Source organism: Lucilia sericata, unplaced genomic scaffold (genome assembly GCF_015586225.1).
Source record: "Lucilia sericata isolate MDLA Ls3-8-SP2 unplaced genomic scaffold, ASM1558622v1 Contig000386F_arrow, whole genome shotgun sequence".
In the NCBI taxonomy this organism is placed as follows: domain Eukaryota; kingdom Metazoa; phylum Arthropoda; class Insecta; order Diptera; family Calliphoridae; genus Lucilia; species Lucilia sericata.
Genome location: NW_023994404.1, coordinates 115 through 20,000, shown reverse-complemented (window position 1 = coordinate 20,000; position 19,886 = coordinate 115). Strand labels below are relative to the sequence as shown.

Genomic DNA, 19,886 nt, shown 5'->3' with positions numbered 1-19,886 from the left:
GGTAAATCCAATAAATGTCATTATTTCCAAAAAAGATTTTGGGGATAACACAAAATTTAAAGTAAGAAACGGGTGATAAAAATTATTTTTTTAGCAATTATGAAAAGTAATCTAACCAAGAGGACAAATACTTTCACCTGTAAAAATATGAATGCATTGTTAAACCATAATGGAAGGTGTGGGAAATGAGTACATAACAGAAAGTCATTAATATTATGTTGCAAAAATTACTATTTAACTATTCAAGAAAAGGAAAGGTTTTAAATTGAAGAGATCACTGGAAGTTATTAATATTCATATTTTGTTCGAATGGGTATTATGACCTATGTATTTAAAATATAACAGATCTTTTAAATATCACACCCTTAGAATGGAAAGCACTAAGCTAATGTCTAGACGATACTAAGTTTTTACATGTCTAAATTGTTGCCTAAATCCAAAGGTATGGAGTACCAATATATCACGTTATTAAAAATAATTATAATCTTATTTGTGGGTTAACGGACAACATTTTGACATTTGAGGCACTTCTTTTAGGTTGATCTCTGTACTTTTTATAATATAGAAAGCAAAAGGAAGAAAGTTATACATTTCAGCTTTTTAAAGTTACGCTATAGCTTTAAAAAAAAGTAAATCAAAATTTCTGCAAACTAAAACAGCTACCGCCTTAAAATAAAATTCCAACCGATGTAAAAATAAACAAATGAACCAACAGGCACTCACCTCATCACAATTAAATACCAATACGAGACGACCCAACATGGCGCCCAATGCTTTAACACATTCTGTTTTTCCAGTACCAGCTGGGCCGAAAGGATTACCACCCAAGCCCATATGCATGGCTTGTGTTAATATAAGATAACATTTGTGTGTTAAACGTGTACTGACCAGCTTATTAGGATTACCTAAAAATTCATACGAATATTCAAATTCAGCATACACCATACGTATGATAACCGTGCGTGCATCTCTGCCACTGCCACCTGCACTCCCTGTTCCACCACCGTCGTTGCCTAAATAAAACTTTAGTTGTGCCAACCAATGCCAATCATTTAGATGCATTGTATTGTTTTGTATTAGTTCCTCCACGACTGTTACATAGTGTACCAGTTCAAAGAGTAAAGAACGCAATTTCATTTGTAACAACATGTCATGGGTTTGATGTTTCCATGTCGAATATTTGGTTATTTCCGTATTGAGTTGTTGTTGGAGTTTTTGTAGCGACATCGTTTGTATGGCTTTTTCAGCCTGTTTGGTAAACTGGATGGCCCGTGTAGTCGATAGCACTTGTATGGCATAATTTTGTAAAATATTTTCATTGTAACCATCTGTTGGATAGGAGTTAAAACATTGAACAATTTGCTCTTTCAGGGTTTGTTGGATGTTGTTGACCAGTGCATTTAACCAAGTCTGAATGTGTGGGATGTAGTAATTTGATGTTATATTAGTTTTAAGTTAATAGTAGTAGTAATCTTTGGAAATTTTACTTACTTCTATGGGTCCAGACATTTCAATGGCTGTTTTTAGATTAAGAACATCTCCTTCAGAACTTTTTACTGATTGTATGGTATATACTGGACGTTCTCCATTCGTTCCATGTTTAATACCCAAAGCATGACAACCAGGAAAAAGTTTCTTAATATGTTTTTGTATAACTTCGGGATCTTTAGAGGCTTGCCCTAGGATCTCTAAAAGATCATCATCGCCCAGGAAGTAAAATCGGGGGAAAGAGTTGCGTTTGTCCTTAATTGTTATAAAAAATATTAATTTTGAATTTATATTAGAACTTTTTTACAATAACTCACCATTATATAGGACATTAGATTGTTTTGACATCTGGTCAGTTGAGTTTCCAGGGACTTGACTAGAGTGGTTATATTGTTAATTTTTACCAAAGATATAACTCTAGGATCCATTTCTATTTCCCTCATAATATAACGAAAGTCCTTGTCTATGCGTTTAAATAAGGCCTCTTCATTTTTGAGAGTGCCAGCTTCGAACACTGGTTCCAAATAAACCCATCTAGAGATTTTAATGAATAGTTGAAATATTTGTTAAAAATGTTCATTAAAGATTATATTTTACCTTCTTTGTGATTGATTCAAACTAGTTAAAATAGCATCCAAAGAGTTTAGTCTACTTTCCCATAGTTCTGCCTGATCCGAAAAGGCCTCAAAAGCTGCTGAATTTTTGGCCGACTGCAGTAATGATTGATTATCACCAATTTTGTTTAAGACTTCCTGATAATCCTTAATTAAAGTTATAGAATTTCCCGAAGAATCCTTCTGTGTTACCAGCTTTAACTTGGCTGTAACCGACCATTGATCTAGTTCAGTTAAAGCTTGTCGCACCACTTGCTCTGAAGAGGCTTGTCTTACAATTTGTGCTATTTCTCCAGCATGTTGTTGCAACAAAGCCTGATCTTGTAAAATATCTTTCAAGGTAAAATTGTGTAAATTTTTCATATCTTCCTTTTTGAGTAAAACAAAAATTCTAGCCCAATGACGTTCCGTTAAAGAGTCCGATTGCAACTGCTGCAAAATGGGTAAATTGGTTTGTAACTTTTCAACACTTTGTCTTATTCTCTTCGATGAGAGATCTATAGAAGAGTTAACTGAACCTTCCCATTTTGTTATGAGTTCATTTAAAATATATGGACGTCTACGATAAATGGCCCATTCTTCTTTCAGTATAGCATCCAACTCTTTTAGATATTCATCGTAAATAAGCCACTCCTGAGATTGGGCTTTCATTTTGGCATCAATTTCGTCGAATGGCTTTAGCAAATCATCGGGAAAGATCATATTGAACTTGGCACATTCTTCTAAAAGTTGCTCCTTCTTGCTTAAAATCTCCTGCCAGTGTTCTTGACGCTCTTTGAACATATCCAAAGAGGCATCTTCATTAGCCTCCAATTCGGCTATGGTCGATTCCCAACGTATGACAAATTTCTCTGCCTCATTGTGTAGATTTTGTATTTGTGTCTGGGCCTGATCTTTGATCATGTTCACTTGACGTTGCAATATGACAGCATGATTTTCCAATAAGGGTTGTAGCTTCTCCCATTGTATTAGTATGGATGCTAATGAGGTTACACGCTCCTTACACCAACCCGCTAAACAGGTATCTTTAGCTTTGACCAAATTGAGAGTTTCCGTGACTTTGGGTAATTCGGTCATGATTTTTTCATATTTAATACCCGACTCAGTTATGGAGGATTCATCCATGGGTACATTTTGCAAGAATTGTAGAGCGTTTTGAAGAAACTCTTGTATGACTGTGATGTCGTTTAGTATGGATGCTCTAAGGCTATTGGATAAAGCCTCCCAATAACGACGACTGATATTTTCAATATCTGAACGTAAGGGCAATATATCGATTACAATGCAGTCAATAGATTCTTCGTTGCTGAAAAAGAGATACAATTTTTAGTGATTAGAACCAAAGAGAATTTGCTTAAAAAAAATGTATTTAAGATAAAGCACTTAAGATCTTTTCGCTCAAATTTTCTTTACTTCTATCAGAAAGTAAAGAAATTTCGAATTACCATGATCTTGAAATTCCGAATTGCTATTAACTGCAAGTTCTTACTCTTCAACGTGGACGAAAATGTGCTTTGATCGGATTCTAAAACTAAACTCCCGAAATACTCTTTCTTGATCGTATGGAGAATATTTCTTATTCGGAATCAAGATTTTGTTTCCAACTGATTTATGTTATTTTAGTTAGAGTCAAAATAGAATCATTCAAGCAACTCGTATAGTTTTAATACGATCTTTAATACTTTTCGAATAAAACTTATTCTCAAAATGTGTTTAATTAACAATAAAATTGTCTGAAAATTTGGAACACATGGTGCAACAATCTTCTCGGAAACCACCCCAAAATAAGATTGTCATCTTATTTTCTACTTACTTTTGTATCTTAGCAATTTTCTGGCTAAAATGTTTACACTTTCGAAAATTACGATCCCAATCATCGGATGTTTGTAAATGAACACCGCAAAGTTCCTCAACATCGACACAGCCTAGAGCCACCCATGGCAGCCAGAGTTTTTTAAATTTATCTAATTTCGAAAATAATTCTTCAGCTTGTTCATATAAAGGACCCAAATAATGACGATTAATTTCGACCATAGTTTTAAACAGTTCTGAACCTTTATCAGATAAGCCACGAAAGCCACAGGGACGTTCTATAAAACGGCGCAATTGTGTAAAATACTTATCACGAATTTCTTCTTCCGAGGGAATAAAAATTAACTGGCGTTGACTAAAACAAAAATAATGGGTTAATAATGATAAATTTGGAATAAATGCTTAAATTACCGAAATGTTATTTTTATATGAATATCGGGCAATTTATTATTCATATCCACTAAACCTATAATATACTGATACTCCAATACTTTATATAGCTGATGATCCCAGTGCAACTTAAAAGCGTCTAGATTAGTAAAACCCTGGCGTTCTAAATTTGCCACCAGTTCTCTTAAATGACGCATTTCATCTTTCCAGGTTTGACTTTGGGTAAATAGATCGGTGTTCATAAGTTTTATAACCTGAAAGCAATCAATTTTACACAAACACATTTTATTTTCTCTCAATTCCATCAAAAATACTAACCGTTCTCTTTGCCTGCTCATGATAACCCACTAAAAGTGTATTATCAGCTGATAGCTTACTCACAGCTGCTTGCAAGGTATTAACATAACGTTCTACAGAGTCCTCATCATTCCAAGCCACCGTTTCACTGTGCACTAATTTCGATAGTTCCATTGCATTTTTCAACATTATAGATCTTTGACAGGGTATCATACGATCACCGATGGTATTGTGAAAAGTAGCTATTTGTTGTAATCGGCGAGCGTAACACATATACTTAGCGGCATGTGTTGCAGCCGAACGTAATTCGGAGGGTACATTATAGCCCATATTTTCAAATTCTCTAACATCTTGACAAAATGTTACCAATTTTGGGTTAAATGTAACACGCATAAGTTGACGACCCTCTTTTTCGAATTTCACCACGGGTTGATCATCGCGGAGTCTAAGGAATCAATAAAATGTTGTAAATTTTAGATAGAAGTGATAGGGATAGAATTCGAGTTTTACCTTAGATCTCCCGACTTGACTGCTGTCGCATGCTGACCACACCAAATTTCGAAATTAGTTCTCAATAATGATTCCGTTTCCTCTTTTATTTCCTGTACCGCTTTATTGATCTTATCGAAACCTTCCCTTCCAGAGATAAGATGGCTGACTTTTTCGATTTCTTGGATCTGCAAACATAATTAATATTTTAGTTCGCCAGATTATGATTTGGCTGGAGTCCTCCGTAAAATCTAGACTGAGAAGTAGACTATGGACTAAGTTGTAGACTTGACTCTAGACTATAATAGCATGGACTTAACTATGAAATTAACTATGGATTAGACAGGATATACTTTGAAATAGACTGCGGATTACTTAGCGTAACAAACTTTGGACAAAACTGTGCAACAGACTGTGGACTCGATCGACTTGATCGACTGTGGACTATACTGAATCAAACTATACTATAGAGTAGACTATATACATTCGACTATAGACTAGAATATAGACTGGAGTGTAGATTATACTACAAATTCAACTAATTATAAACTCGACTATAGATTCGACTATAGACTAGAATATAGACTAGACTAAAGACTCGACCTAAGACTAGACTAACGAATAGACTAACGACTAGACTAAAGACTAGACTATAGACTAAACTATAGACTAAACTATAGACTTGACTATAGACTAGACTATAGACCAGACTATAGACCAGACTATAGACCAGACTATAGATCAGTCTATAGACCAGACTATAAACCAGACTATAGATCAGTCTATAGACCAGACTATAGATCAGTCTATAGACCAGACTGTAGACCAGACTATAGACCAGACTATATATCAGTATATAGGATAGAATATAGACTAGAATATAGACCAGATTATAGACAAGTCTATAGATTGGACTATGGACTAGACTATAGACCAGACTATGGACTAAATTGCTGACTAGACTGTTTACTAAACTATGGACTAGAGTGTAGAACAGACTACAGACTAGACTTCAGACTAGTCTACATACTAGACTATAGACTAGAGTATGGACTAGACTATAGGCCATACTACAGACTAGACTGCAGACTAGATTATAGACTAGACTAGATTATACACTATACTATAGATTAGACTATAGACTATAATAAAATTAGTATATAAACTAATTTATATACTAAACTAAGACAACCACGTACCTGATATTGCACCACTTTCAACCAACGGCACTCATTGCATATTACCGATAAATGTCCGGTATCAGGTTCCATATTCGTATCAGTCATAGCTTTACGTAAATCCTGCAAAAGAATCTGCAACGATTGCATGAATTGCTCGCGCTCAATAGTTAATAACTCCAAGACCGTGGGACGTTGTATTAATGTTTCATATTTTGAAAAAATAAATATCACTTGACGAGGATTACTCAAATGATGATGTAATTGCGCCTTCAAGGCGGAAGCAATCCGCTCATCTGTAGGCTGTAATAAATGTTCAAAATTTTGCAAAGCCTTATTCCACTTTGCCTGGCCCATGGCGGTAGTATCGAAAATATTTAGATTTCTAAATGGCGATTGATTTGTAATCATTTCACGCATTTCCTCATCATTTAAAAGAGTAGCAATTTGTTTGTAAAGATTCTTAATATTGCGAATTTCCAACATGCGCTCCTTAAACATTTGGGCACGTTTCGGTATATGTGCTTCCCCCACCCACGGATGTTTGACATAATTGGGCCAAAAGAGTCGAGTCAAAGAATCGCACAATTGTATCCAAGATTCTGCAGTATCAATACACTGACTCATAAGGCTGTTTACCACGGAACTGTTTAAACTCCAAATATCCTCGTTGATCAAGGGCTCCAAACAAGCTTCAATTACTTGATTGCCGATTATATCCATTAGATCAGCCATACGATTTTGGGGAAATTGATAGGATAAGCGCCAAAGTTCATCGAAATTATTGTGAGCACTATCGAGAAAGTCTTCAATGTTATTGCCAGAATTGCTGTTTATTGATCTGAAAGAATATTTTGAATAAATAAATTTTAAATAATTGTATAAATAATAGAAAAAGGTACCTTATACGCTGCTCTACGCTTTCCAAGATACCTATAAATACTTGTGCTGCCTCTCTATCTAGACGGGAACTGGATTTATTATTCAGCTTTTGTTTCCAATAGTTTATCTCATCCTTGATAGATGTTATACCTAAAGTTAAGTAAAGTGAACGAATTTAAATCAGTGACGGGGAACACTCACTTTATTATTTAAGTGCGAATCGGTACAAAATTTAGTCTAGATTAGACCATAGACTACTATAGACTAGACTATAGACTAGACTATAGACTAGACTATAGACTAGACTATAGACTAAATAGACTAGACTATAGACTAGACTATAGACTAGACTATAGACTAGACTATAGACTAGACTATAGACTAGACTATAGACTAGACTATAGACTATAATCTATAGACTAGACTATAGACTAGACTATAGACTAGACTATAGACTAGACATAGACTAGACTATAGACTAGACTATAGACTAGACTATAGACTAGACTATAGACTAGGCTATAGACTAGGCTATAGACTAGACTATAGACTAGACTATAGACTAGACTATAGACTAGACTATAGACTAGACTATAGACTAGACTATAGACTAGTCTATAGTCTAGACTATAGACTAGACTAGACTATAGACTAGACTAGACTAGACTATAGACTAGACTATAGTCTAGACTATAGACTAGACTAGACTATAGACTAGACTATAGACTAGACTATAGACTAGACTATAGACTAGACTATAGACTAGACTATAGACTAGACTATAGACTAGACTATAGACTAGACTATAGACTAGACTATAGACTAGACTATAGACTAGACTATAGACTAGACTAGACTAGACTATAGACTAACTATAGACTAGAACTATAGACTAGACTATAGACTAGACTATAGACTAGACTATAGACTAGACTAGACTAGACTAGACATATAGACTAGACTATAGACTAGACTATAGACTAAGACTATAGACTAGACTAGACTAGACTAGACTAGACTATAGACTATAGACTAGACTACAGACTAGACTATAGACTAGACTATAGACTAGACTATAGACTAGACTATAGACTAACTATAGACTAGACTATAGACTAGACTATAGACTAGACTATAGACTAGACTATAGACTAGACTATAGACTAGACTATAGACTAGACTATAGACTAGACTATAGACTAGACTATAGCTAGACTATAGACCTAGACTATAGACGAGACTATAGACAGACTTAGACTAGACTATAGACTAGACTATAGACTAGACTATAGACTAGACTATAGACTAACTATAGGACTAGACTATAGACTAGACTATAGACTAGACTATAGACTAGACTATAGACTAGACTATAGACTAGACTATAGACTAGACTATAGACTAGACTATAGACTAGACTATAGACTATAGACTAGACTATAGACTAGACTATAGACTAGACTATAGACTAGACTATAGACTAGACTATAGACTATACTATAGACTAGACTATAGACTAGACTATAGACTAGACTATAGACTAGACTATAGACTAGACTATAGACTAGACTATAGACTAGACTATAGACTAGACTATAGACTAGACTATAGACTAGACTATAGACTAGACTATAGACTAGACTATAGACTAGACTATAGACTAGACTATAGACTAGACTATAGACTAGACTATAGACTAGACTATAGACTAGACTATAGACTAGACTATAGACTAGACTATAGACTAGACTATAGACTAGACTATAGACTAGACTATAGACTAGACTATAGAAGAGACATAGACTAGACTATAGACTAGACTATAGACTAGACTATAGACTAGACTATAGACTAGACTATAGACTAGACTATAGACTAGACTATAGACTAGACTATAGACTAGACTATAGACTAGACTATAGAGTAGACTATGGACTATACTACAGACTAGAATATAGACTAGACAATAGACGAGACTATGGACTAGACTATAGACTAGAATATTGACTAGACTATAGAGTAGACTATGGACTAGACTATAGACTAGACTATAGACTAGACTATAGACTAGACTATAGACTAGACTATAGACTAGACTATAGACTAGACTATAGACTAGACTATAGACTAGACTGGATTATAGACAAGACTATGGACTAGACTATAGACTAGACTGGATTATAGACAAGACTATAGACTAGACTACATACTAGACCGTAGAATTTTTTGTTTCATCATCACTTTTAGACTATAGACTAGACTATAGACTAGACTATATAGACTAGACTATAGACGACTATAGACTAGACTATAGACTAGACTATAGACTATACTATAGACTAGACTATAGACTAGACTATAGACTAGACTATAGACTAGACTATAGACTAGACTATAGACTATACTATAGACTAGACTATAGACTATACTATAGACTAGACTATAGACTAGACTATAGACTAGACTATAGACTAGACTATAGACTAGACTATAGACTAGACTATAGACTAGACTATAGACTAGACTATAGACTAGACTATAGACTAGACTATAGACTAGACTATAGACTAGACTAAGACTAGACTATAGACTAGACTATAGACTAGACTATAGACTAGACTAGACTAGACTATAGACTAGACTATAGACTAGACTATAGACTAGACTATAGACTAGACTATAGACTAGACTATAGACTAGACTATAGACTAGACTATAGACTAGACTATAGACTAGACTATAGACTAGACTATAGACTAGACTATAGACTAGACTATAGACTAGACTATAGACTAGACTATAGACTAGACTATAGACTAGACTATAGACTAGACTATAGACTAGACTATAGACTAGACTATAGACTAGACTATAGACTAGACTATAGACTAGACTATAGACTAGACTATAGACTAGACTATAGACTAGACTATAGACTAGACTATAGACTAGACTATAGACTAGACTATAGACTAGACTATAGACTAGACTATAGACTAGACTATAGACTAGACTATAGACTAGACTATAGACTAGACTATAGACTAGACTATAGACTAGACTATAGACTAGACTATAAACTAGACTATAGACTAGACTATAGACTAGACTATAGATCAGACTATAGACTCGACTATAGACTAGACTATAGACTAGACTATAGACTAGACTATAGACTAGACAATAGACGAGACTATGGACTAGACTATAGACTAGACTATAGACTAGACTATAGACTAGACTATAGACTATACTATAGACTAGACTATAGACTAGACTATAGACTAGACTATAGACTAGATATAGACTAGACTATAGACTAGACTATAGACTAGACTATAGACTAGACTAGATAGACTAGACTATAGACTAGACTATAGACTAGACTATAGACTAGACTATAGACTAGACTATAGACTAGACTATAGACTAGACTATAGACTAGACTATAGACTAGACTATAGACTAGACTATAGACTAGACTATAGACTAGACTATAGACTAGACTATAGACTAGACTATAGACTAGACTATAGACTAGACTATAGACTAGACTATAGACTAGACTATAGACTAGACTATAGACTAGACTATAGACTAGACTATAGACTAGACTATAGACTAGACTATAGACTAGACTATAGACTAGACTATAGACTAGACTATAGACTAGACTATAGACTAGACTATAGACTAGACTATAGACTAGACTATAAACTAGACTATAGACTAGACTATAGACTAGACTATAGATCAGACTATAGACTCGACTATAGACTAGACTATAGACTAGACTATAGACTAGACTATAGACTAGACAATAGACGAGACTATGGACTAGACTATAGACTAGACTATAGACTAGACTATAGACTAGACTATAGACTATACTATAGACTAGACTATAGACTAGACTATAGACTAGACTATAGACTAGACTATAGACTAGACTATAGACTAGACTATAGACTAGACTATAGACTAGACTATAGACTAGACTATAGACTAGACTATAGACTAGACTATAGACTAGACTATAGACTAGACTATAGACTAGACTATAGACTAGACTATAGACTAGACTATAGACTAGACTATAGACTAGACTATAGACTAGACTATAGACTAGACTATAGACTAGACTATAGACTAGACTATAGACTAGACTATAGACTAGACTATAGACTAGACTATAGACTAGACTATAGACTAGACTATAGACTAGACTATAGACTAGACTATAGACTAGACTATAGACTAGACTATAGACTAGACTATAGACTAGACTATAGACTAGACTATAGACTAGACTATAGACTAGACTATAGACTAGACTATAGACTAGACTATAGACTAGACTATAGACTAGACTATAGACTAGACTATAGACTAGACTATAGACTAGACTATAGACTAGACTATGGACTAGACTATAGACTAGACTGGATATAGACGAGATTATGGACTAGACTATAGACTAGACTGGATTATAGACAAGACTATAGACTAGACTACATACTAGACCGTAGAATTTTTGTTTCATCGTCACTTTTAGACTATAGACTAGACTAGACTAGACTAGACTAGACTAGACTAGACTAGACTAGACTATAGACTAGACTATAGACTAGACTATAGACTAGACTATAGACTAGACTATAGACTAGACTATAGACTAGACTATAGACTAGACTATAGACTAGACTATAGACTAGACTATAGACTAGACTATAGACTAGACTATAGACTAGACTATAGACTAGACTATAGACTAGACTATAGACTAGACTATAGACTAGACTATAGACTAGACTATAGACTAGACTATAGACTAGACTATAGACTAGACTATAGACTAGACTTTAGACTAGACTATAGACTAGACTATAGACTAGACTATAGACTAGACTATAGACTAGACTATAGACTAGACTATAGACTAGACTATAGACTAGACTATAGACTAGACTATAGACTAGACTATAGACTAGACTATAGACTAGACTATAGACTAGACTATAGACTAGACTATAGACTAGACTATAGACTAGACTATAGACTAGACTATAGACTAGACTATAGACTAGATAGACTAGACTATAGACTAGACTATAGACTAGACTATAGACTAGACTATAGACTAGACTATAGACTAGACTATAGACTAGACTATAGACTAGACTATAGACTAGACTATAGACTAGACTATAGACTATACTATAGACTAGACTATAGACTAGACTATAGACTAGACTATAGACTAGACTATAGACTAGACTATAGACTAGACTATAGACTAGACTATAGACTAGACTATAGACTAGACTATAGACTAGACTATAGACTAGACTATAGACTAGACTATAGACTAGACTATAGACTAGACTATAGACTAGACTATAGACTAGACTATTAACTAGACTATAGACTAGACTATAGACTAGACTATAGACTAGACTATAGACTAGACTATAGACTAGACTATAGACTAGACTATAGACTAGACTATAGACTAGACTATAGACTAGACTATAGACTAGACTATAGACTAGACTATAGACTAGACTATAGACTAGACTATAGACTAGACTATAGACTAGACTATAGACTAGACTATAGACTAGACTATAGACTAGACTATAGACTAGACTATAGACTAGACTATAGACTAGACTATAGACTAGACTATAGACTAGACTATAGACTAGACTATAGACTAGACTATAGACTAGACTATAGACTAGACTATAGACTAGACTATAGACTAGACTATAGACTAGACTATAGACTAGACTATAGACTAGACTATAGACTAGACTATAGACTAGACTATAGACTAGACTATAGACTAGACTATAGACTAGACTATAGACTAGACTATAGACTAGACTATAGACTAGACTATAGAGTAGACTATGGACTATACTACAGACTAGAATATAGACTAGACAATAGACGAGACTATGGACTAGACTATAGACTAGAATATTGACTAGACTATAGAGTAGACTATGGACTAGACTATAGACTAGACTGAATTATAGACAAGACTATAGACTAGACTACATACTAGACCGTAAAATTTTTTATTTCATCGTCACTTTATTGTAATTCGAATACACATATACATGAGATATGAAATTTCCCTTTACAGTTGCATGCAAGGATCTTGGTTTAATTTTACGTTTTGGCTTAAGAAAACAAACTTGTTAATGCAGCACTACAGCATTATTTAAAAATGCACAAACGAAAGATTTAAATCTCAATTATGTTTGTTTCTTTTGTATAACTTATGATCTTTAATTCATCATTTTGTGCATTTTTCTTCTGTTATTTAAAAAGTACAAGAATTTTTAATCCATTTATCTTGTTTTTTTGGCATCGAAATAACCGAAAAACATTTAACTGCATACATTCCCACAGAGTAACCAAAGTTCTACAGTATTTGTATCCTTATATGCGTCCTTCCTTCCATTCGAATTCTTTCATTTCTACTTGTTACCTCAAGTACAAGTTTGTTTTGCAAAATAAAGTGAAAAACAAATTTGCATATCATTACATAACTTACCACTTTGAGGTAAACCCAATGTTGAACCAAGTGAAACATGTAAATTTTCAAGTAAACCACTTAACTCCGGACTATATTCGGTTTTCTGCAATCAGAATAATAAAATGGGAAAATAGTAGTAAAAGCTTTATAACAACAAGAAATATATACAATTATAAGTAACCTCCTTTCTCCTTTCTAAAACACCCTCCCCCCAAAAAAAAGAAAAAAATGGTAGAGAATAACTAGAATGTACTTAATTTTACAAAATCTAAACCAAACACATCAAAATATTCTGATATGTAAAAAAGTTTAGTAGATTGTGTGAAAGAATACAAAGATAGAATGTAGATTTTTTTGAAGCAGCTGGCATAGCCAATATCTTGAATATAACAATGGTTTTGAAATTTGATTCATAGTTATGAAAAATTAAAAAAAATTATGATAAGCTAATAATATTAGAGCAAATTTGTTCATTTGCTAACTATGTAGTTACTTATATTTGCTATTAAAATTTTAAAAATTGTTTTAATCGTATAGACTCTACATTTATAATAAAATGAAAATGTCTGCCAATACATTGTTTATAGTCAGTTTTGTTGTTCATCAGTGACGTTACGGACTTTACAACTGGACTAGATTGGATGTGGCAGTCTAAATATCAGGAATTGTTCGAATGTCCATTCCATTAGTTCTTAAACAAATTTACTGTTTAATCACGAACATTTCACCATTGTGAAACTAAGTTTGATCACTTCTGTGTAGTATGAGTGTATTTATCTTCCCGTTATAGAAATCGCAACTATTCATTTCTACATGAAGCTTATAATAGCCAATTTCCCTAACAAGGTAGTAGTTAGTTAGTAGTTATTTAGTTAGTTGTAGTTAGTTAGTTAGTTAGTTAGTTAGTTAGTTAGTTAGTTTAGTTAGTTAGTTAGTTAGTTAGTTAGTAGTTAGTAGTTAGTTAGTAGTTGTTAGTTAGTTAGTTAGTTAGTTAGTTAGTTAGTTAGTTAGTTAGTTAGTTAGTTAGTTAGTTAGTAGTTAGTTAGTTAGTAGTTAGTTAGTTAGTTAGTTAGTTAGTAGTTAGTTAGTTAGTTAGTTAGTAGTTAGTTAGTTAGTTAAGTTAGTTAGTTAGTTAGTTAGTTAGTTAGGTAGTTAGTTAGTTAGTAGTTAGTTAGTTAGTAGTTAGTTAGTAGTAGTTAGTTAGTTATTAGTTAGTAGTTAGTTAGTTAGTTAGTTAGTTAGTTAGTTAGTTTAGTTAGTTAGTAGTTAGTTAGTAGTTAGTTAGTAGTTAGTTAGTTAGTTAGTTAGTTAGTTAGTTAGTTAGTTAGTTAGTTAGTTAGTTAGTTAGTTAGTTAGTTAGTTAGTTAGTTAGTTAGTTAGTTAGTTAGTTAGTTAGTTAGTTAGTTAGTAGTTAGTTAGTTAGTTAGTTAGTTAGTTAGTTAGTTAGTTAGTTAGTTAGTTAGTTAGTTAGTTAGTTAGTTAGTTAGTTAGTTAGTTAGTTAGTTAGTTAGTTAGTTAGTTAGTTAGTTAGTTAGTTAGTTAGTTAGTTAGTTAGTTAGTAGTTAGTTAGTTAGTTAGTTAGTTAGTTAGTTAGTTAGTTAGTTAGTTAGTTAGTTAGTTAGTTAGTTAGTTAGTTAGTTAGTTAGTTAGTTAGTTAGTTAGTTAGTTAGTTAGTTAGTTAGTTAGTTAGTTAGTTAGTTAGTTAGTAGTTAGTTAGTTAGTTAGTTAGTTAGTTAGTTAGTTAGTAGTTAGTTAGTTAGTTAGTTAGTTAGTTAGTTAGTTAGTTAGTTAGTAGTTAGTTAGTTAGTTAGTTAGTTAGTAGTTAGTTAGTTAGTTAGTTAGTTAGTTAGTTAGTTAGTTAGTTAGTGTAGTTAGTTAGTTAGTTAGTTAGTTAGTTAGTTAGTTAGTTAGTTAGTTAGTTAGTTAGTTAGTTAGTTAGTAGTAGTTAGTAGTTAGTTAGTTAGTTAGTTAGTTAGTTAGTTAGTTAGTTAGTTAGTAGTTAGTTAGTTAGTTAGTTAGTTAGTTAGTAGTTAGTTAGTTAGTAGTTAGTTAGTTAGTAGTAGTTAGTTAGTTAGTTAGTAGTTAGTTAGTTAGTTAGTTAGTTAGTTAGTTAGTTAGTTAGTAGTTAGTAGTTAGTTAGTTAGTTAGTTAGTTAGTTAGTTAGTAGTTAGTTAGTTAGTTAGTTAGTTAGTAGTTAGTTAGTTAGTTAGTTAGTTAGTTAGTAGTTAGTTAGTTAGTTAGTTAGTTAGTTAGTTAGTTAGTTAGTTAGTTAGTTAGTTAGTTAGTTAGTTAGTAGTTAGTTAGTTAGTTAGTTAGTTAGTTAGTTAGTTAGTAGTTAGTTAGTTAGTTAGTAGTTAGTTAGTTAGTTAGTTAGTTAGTTAGTTAGTTAGTTAGTTAGTTAGTAGTTAGTTAGTTAGTTAGTTAGTTAGTAGTTAGTTAGTTAGTTAGTTAGTTAGTTAGTTAGTTAGTTAGTTAGTTAGTTAGTTAGTTAGTTAGTTAGTTAGTTAGTTAGTTAGTTAGTTAGTTAGTTAGTTAGTTAGTTAGTTAGTTAGTTAGTTAGTAGTTAGTTAGTTAGTTAGTTAGTTAGTTAGTTAGTTAGTTAGTTAGTTAGTTAGTTAGTTAGTAGTTAGTTAGTAGTTAGTTAGTTAGTTAGTTAGTTAGTTAGTTAGTTAGTTAGTAGTTAGTTAGTTAGTTAGTTAGTAGTTAGTTAGTTAGTTAGTTAGTTAGTTAGTTAGTTAGTTAGTTAGTTAGTTAGTTAGTTAGTTTGTTTGTTAGTTAGTTAGTTAGTTAGTTGGTGTCATATGAAACTTATTATGTCGAATTTCGTCGTTTTATTATTTTTTTATAACAGTTATGTCTGCTTAAACTGTATTCCGAGGGGGGCACTTGTATGTGAGCTAGGTGAAAACATTGGTCGATATTGCCCATTTTCAATACAAAACCAACTGCAGCTTTAGAAAATAGTTTTGCAAAATTTCAGCTTCCGTTCGGACTCTATCGTGCATTCAACAGACTGACAGACAGACGGACATGGCTAAATCGTTTTTGAATTTAATTAGGACCCAGAATATATATACTTTTGTGGGTCAAACGGAATTACAAAATCAATATGATGATGGGTATAATAATGGAGATAGTACTCCACCACGTATAGTAACTAGTCCGACTAGCTACAACCAGCTGCTTTGAAAATTTGCTAATTTTCTTCTTCTTTTCTTCTTTCGAATTTAATGCAACCGATGAAAAATTATTTTATTTATTTTTATTACCCAAATAGTCACAGTTCTTCGAGCAAAATTTGAGGATTCCACCTCTAATAGTTTCCCAGATAAACGAATTTTTGTACTTAATTCATATGGAAGCTACCACGCCCCCATTGGTAGTCCGCCAATTTATTACCTAAATGTTCACATAATAAACGATTTTTTACACATTATTCATATGGGATGTGCTGGTGGACCGAACCTCCCAATATTTTTGTAGTGAGTTTGTGTTGAATTTCATCATTATACTTGTATTTTTATGCCAGTTATGAGCGATAAAGACATAAAATTACCGATTTTTATAAAATTTAATAGAGTGATTTTTATCATTAAGCCAGTTATGAGCGATAAAGTTATTTTCTGCAGAGTACCTTATATGATCGGAAGTGTCAATTCTGGACCGATCCTCGTACAATTTGGTAATGAGATTTTGGTTCCTACTAAACTTATTTGGGTTGGATTTCATTCCTATACTAGTATTTTGAAGCCAGTTATGAGACATAAAGGCATTTTAGAAAGGGGATCTTATATGTGGGTGGGGTCTATTCTGAACCGATCCTCATCAAATTTAGTTTTTGGTTAAAATCACTTTCTGAAAAGGGTCTGAAGCCTGTCAGACGCTACAATATAATTTCTGGATATATTCAACTACCTTTTTAAAAAATTTGATACCGATTGCAGCCAAATTAACTAATGACTGTATTCACTATATTCCGGCACCACTTATATGGCGGCTAGATGAAATTATGGATAATATTTAACAAACCTTATCAAAAGTTCAACCCTTTAGCTCTTGCCATGTTGTTCCTATCGTGTTTTCAACAGACAGATGGACGGACATGGCTAGATCATCTTAGCATTTAATAAGGACCCAGAATATATATACTTTTGTAGATCTACGACCAATATTTCGATCTGTTATCAATCATAGCCTGTCAATGACAATGCTGACTTTTAGGAAAAATTCTATGAAACTGCTTCCAAGAAACTGAAATTCATATTTTTTAATGGTGTATAGCAAAAATCTGTCCAAAATATTGTGGGATATTTAAAGAATCAGACACACTTTACATAAAAAGCTGAAAAATTCCTAATAAACTAAACTTAATAATGGCGCACTCCCTAAAAGTAAATTTTATTTATGTTTAGCAATAGAATAATTCTCTAGACTATATTAGATTAAAACTTTATTTTGTGTTGCTTAGCTGTTATCTGGTATTATAAAGGAGTATCAGGAGAAATGCTACTACTATGTTTAAATAAAATATAAATAACAATAAACAAAGAAAACAATGTGCATTTCTGCACCCAAATATATTCATATTAATGTATGTATATGTTTATGTAGTAAAAATAATAACACATACCCGAGTATTTGCATGTGGTGAAAATACACGTGAAACAGAATTATAAATGGATTTAACCAAACCTCCTTCAAGCGTCAAAATGCCAAGTGGTTGGTTATCTATAGTTGCTGCTGTTGTTTTTACCATTGTTGATGATGACGATGTTGATGTTGCACCGGCACCTATACCACTTTTACCAACTTGTGGTATTTTATAGAAGAGCAAACAAACTTCATCGTTTGGTATGCGATGATGAAATTTAATTTTATCTTCTTGTTTATTATGTACAGCTGAGATTACAGTTATTTCATCATTTTCCAAAAATTCTAATATTGCTGCGGTCTGTTCATCCAAAGCGATGCCAGTTTGTGAATTCACAGCAAAATATTCCACTAAATAGCGAAAATTGGAAGACATACAGTAGAAATAGAAAGCACAAAAATTAGGTCATGTCAATTAGAGATTTTAAAAGAAAAAAAAAAAAAAAAAATATATTTATTTGATTCTGTTTTATTTCTTATTTGGGTACCGGATGTATTGATGATAAATTTCGTTTTATTCGACATGGTGTTTGGATTTATTTATCCAGCGAATGTCTTTAATTGTAAATTTAAATATTTTTTTGTGCCAGGAATTTTATTTCCTTTTCTGTTTTTTTTTTTTTGCAATTCACTTTTCGTTTGACTGTTGTCCTTTGAGCTGTTGTTTTAAATGTGTCCCATGTGTTGGCTTTTATTTGTTGTGTCCTTCCTTGGTGAGCTTCGTGATTCGTTACGTTTCCCATGGCAACCATTTGTTACCATGGTTAATACGGTTGTCTGGGTTTCACTCACCTGTTTGCTTGTTATTTTTATTTACCCGGTCGGAATATTGTTGTTTATGTAGTCGTTGTTGTTGTTAAACAACATCCACCAACACATCCACTGATTGTGTGTGTCACGTGCTAAAATGCCTTTTAGTGGTTGTTTTAATTTAATTGTTTTGGTTATTTTTGTTTTTCTCCGATATTTTATTATTGTATTTTGTTGTGATTATCCTTGTTGTGTACAGGTAATGTAATGGCAGGGCTTAATTCTATTTGTAACGGAGTATTTTTACCTGACTATTGTATGAAATGAGTTTGTGTAATGTTAAGTGCTATTTTCTTGCGTTGATTTTATTCTGGTTCTTCAACATAATTTCATCAGTCTTAACATAGCATTGCTCGGAATTCATGAAAAGTGGGCTGAGCTCGTCGGCTGGGAGGGTTCTTTCTATATTAAGACTGTCTGAGCATCAAAACAGAAAGAGAAAACTATAAATTCCAAGACTTAAAAAAAAAGGTATTGAAGAAAATTAATAGATTGTGTGATTTTACATGTGTGAAGGATGTTATTTTCACAACGAACACTTTAATAATAATCCCACCCATCTATATCTTGAGATACATCAGTGATCGTAAAATATTTGAGTTATAGTATCTCCCCTAAAGTTTATTTTAAGTTATTCCATAGTACACTTATTAACCAACATTTCCTTTAAAAAATACTCTACTCAATCTCAATCATTTCCAACTTAATTTATTAAAAAAAATTATA

The 19,886-nt window shown here is 32.7% G+C and overlaps 1 protein-coding gene across 1 annotated transcript in view; it reads right to left on the bottom strand.

Annotated features, from left to right (window-relative positions):
• Positions 1-18,875, bottom strand: part of LOC119604355 (cytoplasmic dynein 2 heavy chain 1) — a 62,817-nt gene extending 43,942 nt beyond the window's left edge. Inside the window, 14 exon segments of the mRNA XM_037956933.1 lie at positions 724-1,410; positions 1,492-1,743; positions 1,806-2,022; positions 2,086-3,408; positions 3,916-4,269; positions 4,326-4,558; positions 4,623-5,046; positions 5,112-5,278; positions 6,290-7,109; positions 7,171-7,300; positions 13,719-13,803; positions 18,331-18,440; positions 18,498-18,701; positions 18,839-18,875. Of these exon segments, the coding sequence (XP_037812861.1) occupies positions 724-1,410; positions 1,492-1,743; positions 1,806-2,022; positions 2,086-3,408; positions 3,916-4,269; positions 4,326-4,558; positions 4,623-5,046; positions 5,112-5,278; positions 6,290-7,109; positions 7,171-7,300; positions 13,719-13,803; positions 18,331-18,440; positions 18,498-18,701; positions 18,839-18,875 (5,043 nt within the window).
• Between the last annotated feature and the right edge of the window lie 1,011 nt (positions 18,876-19,886).